Source organism: Pan troglodytes, chromosome 5 (genome assembly GCF_028858775.2).
Source record: "Pan troglodytes isolate AG18354 chromosome 5, NHGRI_mPanTro3-v2.0_pri, whole genome shotgun sequence".
Taxonomy (NCBI): Eukaryota; Metazoa; Chordata; class Mammalia; order Primates; family Hominidae; genus Pan; species Pan troglodytes.
In genome coordinates, this window is record NC_072403.2 from 76,815,649 (window position 1) to 76,828,202 (window position 12,554).

At 34.8% G+C, this 12,554-nt stretch overlaps 1 protein-coding gene across 1 annotated transcript in view; it reads right to left on the bottom strand.

Moving 5' to 3' along the window:
• LOC129144375 (protein eyes shut homolog) overlaps nt 1-12,554 on the bottom strand; it is a 141,755-nt gene that overhangs the window by 101,036 nt on the left and 28,165 nt on the right. Inside the window, exon 3 of the mRNA XM_054686573.2 lies at nt 5,570-5,829. Within this exon, the coding sequence (XP_054542548.1) occupies nt 5,570-5,829 (260 nt within the window). The remainder of the gene's footprint in view (nt 1-5,569; nt 5,830-12,554) is intronic.

Consider the following 12,554-nt stretch of genomic DNA (forward strand, 5'->3'; position numbering starts at 1 on the left):
TTGACATATATTTCTAGGCTAGACACACACATGCTAACATAATAATTCTACTGTATGCTACAAACACACACATTCTCATGCATTTCATTTGAAGTCGTCTTTACCTTCTTAATCTTCGTGTGGTTTTGTGGTATTTATTATTATTATTTTTTATTATTAGAGACAAGGTCCTGCTCTGTTGCCTAAGCTGAAATGCAGTGGTGTGATCATAGCTCATTGTAACCTTAAACTCCTTTGCTCTAGTGATCTCTCCTGCTTTAGCCTCCTGAGCAGTTAGGACTGCAGGCATGAACCACCACGCACTGCTAATTTTTTTAGAATTTTTTTTGTAGAGATATTATGTTGACCAAGCTGGTCTGGAGCTATTGGCCTCAAGCAATCCTCCTGCCTTAGTCTCCCAAAGTGCTGTGATTACAAGTGTGAGCTATTGTGCCTGGCCCTCAAGTGATATATTTTATATTTGATTTCTACCAGCTTGAAGTTGAAACCAGTTTATTCAACCTTTCCCACTTAATTAACTCTTTGCCTTCACTATATGTTTTAGCCATTACTCTAATGGCCATAAACATATAAATAAAAACATGAACTTAGTTAAGAAGTGAGATATATTGGTAACCGAGCTGAGAGGGATACCAGACAGTTCACAAAATTGAAGAAAGAACTGTAAGTTCTGCCAGGATTCCTTCCCCAAACACTTCTATCCTACTATATACAGATCATCTCCACATGAAGAGAACATGGTAGTTGTCTGTACTGACTGAAAACATCTGGCAGAAAGAGAAGGCCTCTTCTCTCAGCATCAACTCTAAAGAAGGGGTCTGAATGCCAATATTCCACTCACATGCATGCCCAGACTTGGGTAAATCATAGTTACCATGGGAATGGAATTTACTATGTGTCTTAGCTTGGGTTGTTCCAAAAATAAAAAAAAAAAAGTCTGAGATAATGATTTTCTCACAAGTAGTTTATTTGAGAGGTGATCCCAGATCCCAGGAATTATTGCAACGGAGTGGAAAATAAAGCAGGGAAGACCGTGGTTTAATGAGCACATAATTGTGGGCAACTGAGGCTTCATATGCTGGAGACTCTTATAAATCATGCGAAACATAACTAAAAGTTGTCAACAGAAATGAGAAAGCAGTGTTATGTATCCACAACTTGTCATCCCTTGTGCATATTTCTGGCATAAATGTGGAAGTGATGCAGGATTTTTCTCAGCCCGTTTGGCAGACTCGTGGGAGGGGTGCCCCATCTACTTGGTCCATTATGCTCAAGCTTTTGGGGGAGGGAGCACATATGCCAGCAAGTGCAGGACCTGGCTGGCCACTCCAGGTGCCGAAACAGGAGCAAGCTCCACACGGGCCCCCAGCCTGACCAGGTGTGTTGCCTTGGTGGGAACATGGTGGAACCCAGGTCAGGGTGCATGTGACACTGAAGCCCCAGAGGGGATTTTGCAGTGCTCCTTTAGTTCCACCATTCACAGACAGCAGTGTGTTAGCAGCTCAGTTGGTGCCTTTCCTCGTCACATGGGGTGGCTGCCCTCCGCCGGGGAGGGCAAAGGGCTGGTTGGACAGCCTTTCTGGGTACCCACACTCAGTGGGTCCCAAGCTCTTGTCCAGTGTCCAAGAAGAATGAGGTCATGCAGATGATTGAAGGGTGGTGAAGGTGGAGAATTTTATTGAGTGATGAAAACAGGTCTCAGAGGAGAGGGGAGCTGGAGAGGGTACAGGAAGGACAGGTCGTCTTCCTGTACAACCTGAAGTCAGGCTGTCTCTTCCCCAAAGTCAGGCCATCTCATCTTCTACTGACTGAGTCTGGGGTTTCTATAGACACAGGATGGGGAGTGCTTGCTGATTGGTTTGTGAGTGTGCAAAAGTTAAAGTGAAGACAAGACTCAAAGGTGGGTACAACAGTGTGGAAAACCAATTAGGAGAGGGCAGGTATATGTAAAATAGGTGAAGGGTGGGGATCAATCAGAGGAAAGCGCACCAAACAGGAAGACAAGTTCTCAATCCTGTCTGACAATTTAACTTATAGCTTGGCTTTCAAGCTTTAAACTGTCATTGGCTTGGAGGTGATGTTTCACCGGGTACCCACCCTTATCTGTCTAGGCATTTGGCTGCCTCCTGTCACTATCAAAAGCTTTTACTGCATTGTACTTTAATGGTTAACTAACTGATATGTCTCTCCCTTAAACTTTCAATTCCTTGAGGGCATATCTTCACCATGTTTAATTTTTCCAGAACCTATCTCAAGACTTGACACATCATAGGAAATCAATATGTTTGTTGAATCAGTTAATATTTTTAAAAAATCTAGAACACTAACAACATGCAGTTACAAGATAGATATGTATTTGTGTATGGAGTACAGTTTATAGAGGCAAAAAAAGTTGGTTACAATAAAATAAGTTTCTAGGTGTGTAAATTCATTACATACTAAATAATCAAAGCTAACACTATTGAGGTGTCAAAAATAAAACCCATTTGTTTATAGAAATCTCATAAAATGTGCCTTCCTGTGTGTTATTTTTCTATTTATTAAAGCTAATTTCTTACAGATATTGTGCCTATTTTCTTACAGATATTGTGCCAAACTAATAAGATTTTATATAAAATAACCATATTGAATTATTACTGTCACATGCTCTTTTGCCTCCTCATTTTCCTGTAGAAAATGTTCATTATTCATAGAGACCCAATTAATCACCGCAGTTTTAGTCAGAAGACAGAAGCTTTGCCCTTTATTTATCTCACAAAGCAGGATCACAATAGTTGTGGTGCTTAACTATACCTATAATTTTTTAAGTAGCTTACTTTGCTAAAAGGATTAGATTATTTTTACTATATATATATTTTTTACTATATATATATATTTTGACTATATATTTCAATCACACTAACCAAAATAGCTTACCTGCTAAGCATGCAGTCTGATGTAAACCCAAAAGTATCAGTTATTCTACTTGCTGGTCCTTCAGAGTGAATTTGAATGTCATTTCTAATATAGTTTTCTAACATACAGTCGCATTGTTACTCTGGCTGAAATTTTACCTATACTCATATTTATCTAGTGAGAGACCCTACAGACTGACTAAAAACTGTGAAAACAAATTCAGAAATACATACACTGAATCCTTAGCCTAAAGCCTTAAATTTCTACTCTTACGACCTGTCCTATTTTAGTCAATTGACAAACATCAACAACTTCCAAAGAGATCCAGTGGAGCTTCCAAATCATATCTGTAGATGTTAAGTCTTGGAATTCTTTGTAGTTCTAAATGTTGATACTTGTGAGAACTAAATTTGATAAAATATTTTCTTTTAAAAACAATGTACTGGCTTTGACATAGAACCTATTTTAAATAAAGCTATTAAAGTAACCCAGTCAAAGCTTCTAAAATGTTGCATAGTCAACTTTTGAATTTTCTGAGGTGGTTTTTAAAAGCAATGTTACAGCCTTTAATTTTTCATCTGCTACAGAACTTAAAACTACTAAAGACACGTTATTACAGTATTCAGATCTGATTTACAGAAACATACTCCACAATTAGGTTTAGAAAAACATAGATGCAAATTAGTTAAAAAATGATGTGCACTTCAAGTATCTCTTTGTACTGAATCACAATCACAAAGGAATAAACACATAATTCACGGTGTTTACCTGTCACTCTAGCCAAAGCTCTGATTTGGCTTACGTACAATAATAAAATACTAAGGGGAAATAAGATTTCATTTATTTAATAATAGTGAAATCTCAATTCTCCCCATGACATCTTTGTCAATGTTCAATGGGACAGCAGATATCATTACTAATTCAATATATGACTAGAGGGTTTTAAAATGTTTCCAAACTTTCTTTCCCTAACCCCGTAGCAGGAAAGAAATATCACTATATTTTATAAATTTATTAAATGCACTTATAAATAGCAAAAGAATTTTTAAAATATTAAGGTTTGAAAACAATGCCCACTTTGCAGAAAATTATCTCTGGTGAAAACAAAGGAAGTTTGTCTAAAGTGAATAAATATACTATGGCCTCCTCAATAAATATTTATATTCTGAGATTTTTTTTCTATTTTACTTAGCCTACTTATACTCTCAGAAATAATAACATGTTTCTTACATTCTTAGAAATGTAAGTAGGCTAAGTAAAATATTCTACGTAGTAGAATGTTTAGAATTGTTCTACTAAATAAATTAGCTTCACTGATATTGAATAATTTTCAACAAGTTTCACTCTCAGTGCTTGCTAAAAGGAAAACTATTTACTTGTTTGAATTATGTTCTTCATAATTACTAAATTTTTCTGGGCATCAAATGCTCCCCTTGTATTTTTTCGTTTTTTTCTTCTCTATCTTGTTTTTCCTGTCTCATTCTTGAAAATATTCTCTCATATGCTCTATAAAGCCCATGCTATTTTTGCAAAATCAATTACTGATGGCTTTCTAGCTTTTAGTTTTAATCCTTCAGAAGGCCCAGAACTTTCTGTCATGTATACAGGTTCAAGGACTTGCTTCATATCCTTAAAAAACATTAACATCTTAAGGAAGTTTTAATGCAAAACAAATGGAAATAGCTTTGAATAAGATGTCTGTTTAACTAATGTCATCTAAGCTGACTTTTTTGAACAGAAGAGTAAATAAGTGATATCCTTATTATTAAGAGACTCCCTTAAGGGCCAGTGAGAGGCAGGAAAACATGAAACCACAGTGAGTATTAGAAAATAAATTGCAGTTTTGGACCTCCAAACACAATGTGTTTTTTATATTATGCTTATGACACATCTAGTTATTCTGAAAACCGGCCATGTGTTTTGGAGCAGAAGCATTTCCACTGAAGATGGTAATTGCTTATGAGTAGCCATTGATACATGAACAGTGAACATGTACCTAAACCACTGTGCATTAATAAGACTTTCTTCACTTGCATATGAAGAGACCCCAATCAAGAAAGTTTAATGATATAAGCAGAGTTATTGGCTGATATGACCCAGAAAGCCAGAAATATCCTGGCTTCAGATACGGCTGGATCCAGGAGCTCCAATAGTATTTTTTGAACTGCTCATTCTTTCTTGCATAGGATTTCTCTCTTGAGACAAAGCAGCCACCAAAGTTATGTGATTGTAACTAAACAATCTAAGTCGAAAGAAGTAATATTTTGATAGCTCCAGAAGAAAATGTACAATAGGGCATTTCATTACCCCCAATTATACCTATGCCCATCTCTAACTAACTGCTATTGTCATGAACACTACATGAACAGGATTGTTCAGAAAAGAGAAACTGTTATTAAAGGAGAGACAACTTCTGAAAGAAAAAAAAAGGGCCAAAAAGCTATAAAGCTTCACTCTTTTCCCTCTTCCCAATGGTTAATTCTTAGATTAACTCCTTTGGTGCATTTCTCTAATATATTTTTATAACTGGATTTGAAGTTAGATAGTCCCCTACCCACAATGTACATAGGATTTTTCCAACCCATTTTAGGAGGCCATCATCCCATAGGCACAATAAATACACAAACTAATTAAGTAATTATTTAAAAACAATAAAATCCATATTAGCTCTTACCTTCTCTACAAATACAATGCTGATTTGCGTCTACCAAAGCTAAGCATGTTGAGTTGTTTCTGCAAGGGTTATGAAGTAGGTCACAAGGGTTATAGCGTTGGTGGCAAAATTGTCCAGTATAAAGGGGTGGGCACAGACATACAAATTGTCCAGGGATGGTAGATTCATGACAAAGACCTCCATTCATGCATGGATCAGAGTCGCATTCATTTATTTCTTCACTACAGTTCTGTCCAGTCCATCCAGATGTACACTCACATCTGAAATAAAATATTAAAATTTTTAGAAGTGTGAACTCTTTTTCAAGTTTATTTTTTGTATTTTTAATTACTCCCTTGAACTAATAGTATGTGGTGCTTTTAAATTTATAACAGGACTAATAAATAATACATAGTTTTAAAATATTGTTTGCCTAATTTCCTGTGACAATATAATATATATTACCATAAAACTTACCACATTGGCTGAAATAAGATTTTAAAAGCATTAACAAATTTCTAACATAGTTAGGCCTCTGAGACATGTCAGAGAACAACTATTGACCTAAATCACCAATTGAGCAAAATTTTCCTATGAATTATTTAATATAAGTTTTACAGATGAGATCACTATTTATAAGCCTTAAATGCTATTTAATTCAGCGTCCTTACCAATATGTGAAATTCTTGTCATCACCAGAGTATATAACAAGGTGTTACTTTATGTTAAGCATCTGTTTTTGGCTTTGTGTGTGTGTTGAATCACATGAAATGCATTTTTAAAAATATATTTTCTTTTTTAAAAATTTTAGATTCAGGGCTTACATGTGCAGGTTTGTAACACAGATACATTGCATAATGCTGTAGTTTGGGCTTTTGTTGAACCCATTGCCCAAATAGTGAACACAGAACCCAATAAATAGATTTTCAACCCCTGCCTTTCTCCTTCCCTGCTCACTTTTGGAGTTCTCAGCCTCTATTGTTTCCATCTTTATGTCCATGTGTACCCATTGCTTAGCTTCCACTTGCAAGTGAGAAAATATGATATTAGATTTTCTGTTTCTGCATTAATTCACTAAGGATAATAGCCTCTAGCTGCATCCATATTGCTGCAAAGGACATGATTTAATTCTTTTCATGGTTTTGTAGGATTCCACAGTGTATATGCATCACATATTCTTTATCCAGTCCACCGTTGATAGACAGCTACGTTGGTTCCATGATTTTGCTCTTGTGAATAGCACTATGATAAACATATGAGTGAAGTTGTCTTTTTGGTAGAATGACTTCTTTTTATTTGGGTGGATGTCATTAGTGGGATTTTTGGGTCAGATGGTAGTTCTATTTTTAGTTCTTTGAGAAATCTCCATAATGCTTTCTGTAGGCTGAACTAAATTCGTATTAATATTTGAATAATGTGGGATAATTGAAGGGAAAGCAAACAAATAAAAAATAAAGCATTTGGAAGTCATCTGTGTATCACAGGCTTCTAGCTCAGTCTAGTCCTCCATCCAGTATCTGTCATTATCTTCAAATACCACTTTGGCCAGTCATCATCCATGAAACGAGGCTAGTCTGCTGTGAAGAGAAAAATTCTAGCAGACAGGAGGGGGAAAGTGTTTTACACACAAAATTCTAGCAGACAGGAGGGGGAAAGGGTTTTACACACAAAGTGTCCATTTGAGGGAAATGGAAAGGTTATAGTGAAGCCTGCAGATAGAGAGTAAATGCAAATAGAGAGATAGAGAGGTAGTCCATCAGCTGGGTAAGTGGAAAACAATCACAAACTGTAGGTGTGTTCAAGGAGAGAACTTGTGTCAATTTGTGGGCAAGGTAGATTTCCAAATCTTGAGCAACTTTACTATTATGCAAGTTATGAATCATGAAACAAGCACAGGAAATATTAGAACAATTATTTTCAAAAAGTGTATTTACTGATAGATTAGATTTTTAAGATAACTTGAAAAAAAAGTCATAGTGCTGAAATAATGTAACTTACTTTATGATACAGAATATCTTACTAAAAGGAGGGGAGCAAAGAGGAAGGAAAGAAGGAAGAAACAAAGAAAAGAGTCACCTAATTTGCAGTTTCAAAGCCCCAGATATATCAAGGCCCTTTATAATTATAAATACATAGGATACCAATATATTGGAGGAGATAATTGAACAAATGACTTGCAACAACATCTATAATTGAATTCTAAATCGATATAGTTACCATTAAAATAAAAACCAAAATGAATAATTGGCAAAATGGTATTAGACATAATTGACTAATAAAGTGTTTACTAGTTCAATAAGTTTAAATCCAATGCATTGTAAGCCAGTGGATTTCACAGCTGTCTAAATTTTTTTTTAATTGGCTGTGGGTAGAAAGTAATTGCTATCATGATAATTGCACATTTCTTTGTGAAGTATGCTAGCACAAGACAAAATTTATGACGGAAACAATTCATACCTTTACAATATAAAAAATATATACCTAAGGGTATGTTATTTACTTAATATTTTATTTTCTTCTCAAAATCAAAATGCTCTAATTATTTTGGTGACTTTCCATCCTAGTTTGCCTGGAGAGACTTGGTTCAGTTTGTTGTTCTGATATAATTTTCAGGGCATCCTTTTACTTATAAAAGTTTCTAAGGTGCTTTTTTTTAAAATCTTTATCTCCTATATCCCATTACTGAAATTGAGTATCTAAAAAAACAAAACAAAACAAACAACTATACACTTACCTATTTACTAATCCTACAAATTATTTCACTTTGCTCTAAAATTTGCTTGCCACACACTTTAGGAACTCATCATATATACTATCTTGTGTTAAAATCATTTGCATGGTTTGCCTCCACCATTAAACTTCTGGTTCCTGAATGTCTAAGAATGATCTGAATCTCCACATTATCATGTCAACACAATAAATGTTGACAATACTATAAGAATTGATATAAGGTCCTCAGTGTTGAAACAGATCAACTTATCTGCACTCTTTCATTTAGGAAGTTGAGGATCAGAGAGTTTAATGAAATTGGTAATCTCAGAGAATTGTTGTAAAGATTACATTATATGATGAATAAAAAGTATATATAGTGCCTGGAATCTGCATTGCCTGGCCACCTACACTGTTTACTAGATGCTGTCACAGAAGTTTTAAGAATACATTTTCTGACCTATGAGCCTAAATACAATGTGTATCTCAACAATGAATATTTCTTTAGCTTTTAGTAGTACTTCTTTTTAATTTTTGATCATCACATCACATTTTACAACTGTCAAATATATTATCCAATTTGATACTTTCAATAAAGCTTTGAAATATGTAGAAGAGATATTCTTTTTCTCACTTTACAGATGAGATAGGTGGAAGTTCAAAGGATAACAGTGATGTATCCTAAGTCATGTGGTTAAGCAAATGGAACTTAGAATCCAGATCTCCTCCTCTCAAGTTCCTGTTTTTCTTTTCTTTTCTTTTTTTATACATGCTTTAAATCTAGTATCATGTCTTTAAACATTTTGTGAAATAATGTTAAAACTGGGTATTACCCAGTCTTAAGAGAACAACTTCAGTGTATTTATTTTGCTTGAAATAACATCACTGTAAATATAACTATTCAGTCATATAATGGGACTCAGTTAATATACTATGGCAATTTTAAGAGGAAAAAAGCTAGAGAATTAATATTTTCTAAAATCATGGTTACTACCACATCATGATCACAGGTCCTGAGGGTATTGCACAAGTATTTATGTTTTTCTCTTTATTGTATTCTGAGTACATAATTTCAACTTGGTTAATTTAAAAGAGTTTCCTAAGAAAAACCGACAATTCTTGCCTATTTGGCATATGTGCTGAAGGTTTGTTTTATCTTCTCACATAACAGGTGGCCTAAGACCTCATGTGGTGTCATTCCAAGGATCAAATCCTCAGGAAAGAATGTGGCTGTATGTCAAGAGGACTGATGATGCCAAGGCTGAGTCCTATGGAGATAACATGGATGTTTTGTAGAAAATAAAGTTCCGAGGAACAAAGTCACTACTAGTGACTAACAATCATACCAGCAGGTTTACATATTTGAATCTGCTTCCGCACATGTCAGAGAAGCTAGTGTTTGATGGGTGGGAAAAGGAAAACATATTTGATGCGAGGGCTTCAATCAGATTCTAAGTTTGCACCATGAAATAATTTCAGGATTTAGTGGAACCAGGCAGATATTTTCAAACTCACAGCTAGAAGCAGAGTCTTTATGGATTAAAAAAAAATGCAAAGCACATACTGTGTGACTTTTTGAGTGTACAATTTCTGGTAGTAAACACTTGAAAACAAGTAAGTGCGTGTCTAAAGATAGGTTAATACATTCTAATTTGCTCTTTTCCCTAGTGTGAGAAAATCTAAATTCATTGGTGTAAAATACATTGAACACTTCCAAGGACAACTTTTCAAATCTTAAATGCTGATTTAAAGTACTAAAGCTGATAATAGAAAATAAAGTAGTTATCATCGTTAAAAAGTGGAAGAAATTCTACTCATTAGGTTGCGTTGGCTCACGCCTGTAATCCCAGCACTTTGGGAGTCCGAGGCGGGTGGATCACGAGGTCAGGAAATCAAGATCATCCTGGTCAATATGGTGAAACCCTGTCTCTATTAAAAATACAAAAATTACCCAGGCGTGGCAGCACGCGCCTGTAGCCCCAGCTACTCGGGAGGCTGAAGCAGGAGAATTGCTTGAACCTGGGTGGCGGAGGCTGCAGTGAGCAGAGATCGTGCCACTGCATTCCAGCCTGGGTGACAGAGCGAGACTTAGTCTCAAAAAAAAAAAAAAAAACAAAATTCACTAGCTTCAAAAATCTTAATAAATGTCAATTTCTAATGACTAAGCATTCTATATGTTTACCTTACCATAAACATTTATTTGTAATGACAAAGGATCGTTCAGCAATATGTATCTGTGTTTGAATATATTTTGTATATGAAGGCATATAGGCTTTTTTGGCTCTAAATTTATTAATACAAACCTAAGAGTATATGCAGTTTAAAAGAATATTTTCTTATAAAAATCAGTTCACTTCTCTTAGAAGCAAACAGTAAAATGTTGTTTATCAGCTACTGGGAGGTGGAGGAGATCAGTGGAGATGTTGGTCACAGGATACAGTTAGATGGAAGGAAAAAGTTCAACAAATCAATTGTACATCATCATGACTATCATTAATAACAAGATATTGTGCACTTAAAAATTTTTAAGAGAGATTTTAAGTGCTTTCTTCATGAAAAAGATAACTATGCAAAGTAATGCATATGTTAATTAGCTTGATTTACCCATTTCAAAATGTATGCACATATCAAAACATTGTTATACAACATAAATATACACAATTTTTATGTGTTAATTTTAAAAATTAGTTCATTATTTCCTGCAACCATTACATATTTGAAACACAAAATTTCAACCAAAACTGCTAGGTGAAAAAGAAATAATGACCGTTAATAATAAAATAGTATTGTTATCTTTTTAGTGTCCTACAAATTGAGGGCATAGGAAAGGGAAGAATTTTTTTTAAATGAGCTACCGAATTAAATAATTCATTCATTATTTTATTGTTTTGTCTATTAACCTATTTATACCCTTAGGTGTACATACCATCAACAAAACTATATTCATACCGAATTATAACATGAACATTACTAAACTCTTAACCTCTGCAATCTTCTTCTTGGAAATAAATGTGGAAAATCACTTAGCTCATTTAGACAGAAAAATCTATTGTAAAAAAATTTGTAAACATTAAAAATAGAATACAAAATTAAGGACCACTTTGAATAACAGCCTGAAAATGTTAGTATGTAAAAACATATGAGAAGATTGATATGGGTAAAATGAAAGTGAGGAGGTAGCCTAAAAACAGTAATAGCAAGGCAAAGTTGCTGAGGACTGTGAAAACTACTGCAACAACAAGAAAAGTAAAATTAAGGAATTTTGACTTTACCCTTGAAGATATTTAAGGGTTTTTTGTTTGTTTGTTCGTTTGTTTGTTTCTAAGCCTGGGAGTAACATTGATTGTTATCCAGTAGATGGATTAACATAGGGACAGCTTGGAAGCATGAAGATCATTTAGGAAGCTATTGTTTCATTACTGATAAGAGATTATGAGTACTACACAAAGGGAGTAATAAAGTACATCAGATTTGAGATATATTTCTGATGTAGGACAGAGAAGATTTGGATAATGGTTAGTAAGCAGATGAGGCAGAGTGAGGAGTGAGGAGGACTCAGTGGGCTTCACATTCACTATTGGAAAGATAATGATGCCATCAGGTAGGAGACAGATGACAACGATGGAAATAGAAGAAAATAAGATGGTACTGATGCTTAATATGTAACAACTTAAATCAGATAAATTGCATGATTTCAGATGCTGTCCTGCATGTATTGAAAATTCAAATATGGAGCTCTAGAAAAACCAAGGCATGCAATAAAAATTCAAGTACCATTCTAACAAATAATACTAGGAATAAATAAATTTAAACTTGGCCTTCTCTACTGAAATATAAATTTATGAAACATATAGAATCCTCTTCATTGTGATATTCTGTGGTATTTTATAGAATCTTAGATACATATGTAGATTCTTTGAAAAGAAATAGGCAGGAAAGAGTTCTACTAGGCAGATTAGTGTAAGCATGTGGTCGGATAGACAGTAAGCAAGATAGTAAGCAAACCTTTCTTTCTTTAATTTTTATTTATTTATTTTGAGATGGAGTCTCACTCTGTCGCCCAGGCTGGAGTGCAGTGGCGCGTTCTTGGCTCACTGCAACTTCTGCTGCCTGGATTCAAGCGATTCTCCTGCCTCAGCCTCTCGAGTAGCTGGGATTACAGCCCTGCCATCGCACCCGGCTATTTTTTGTATTTTTAGTAGACACAGGGTTTCAACATGTTGGTCAGGCTGGGCAAACCTTCCTTTTTTATGTTTTTTTTTTTTTTTTGAGGGTGAAGGGAAGTTTATGGAGTATG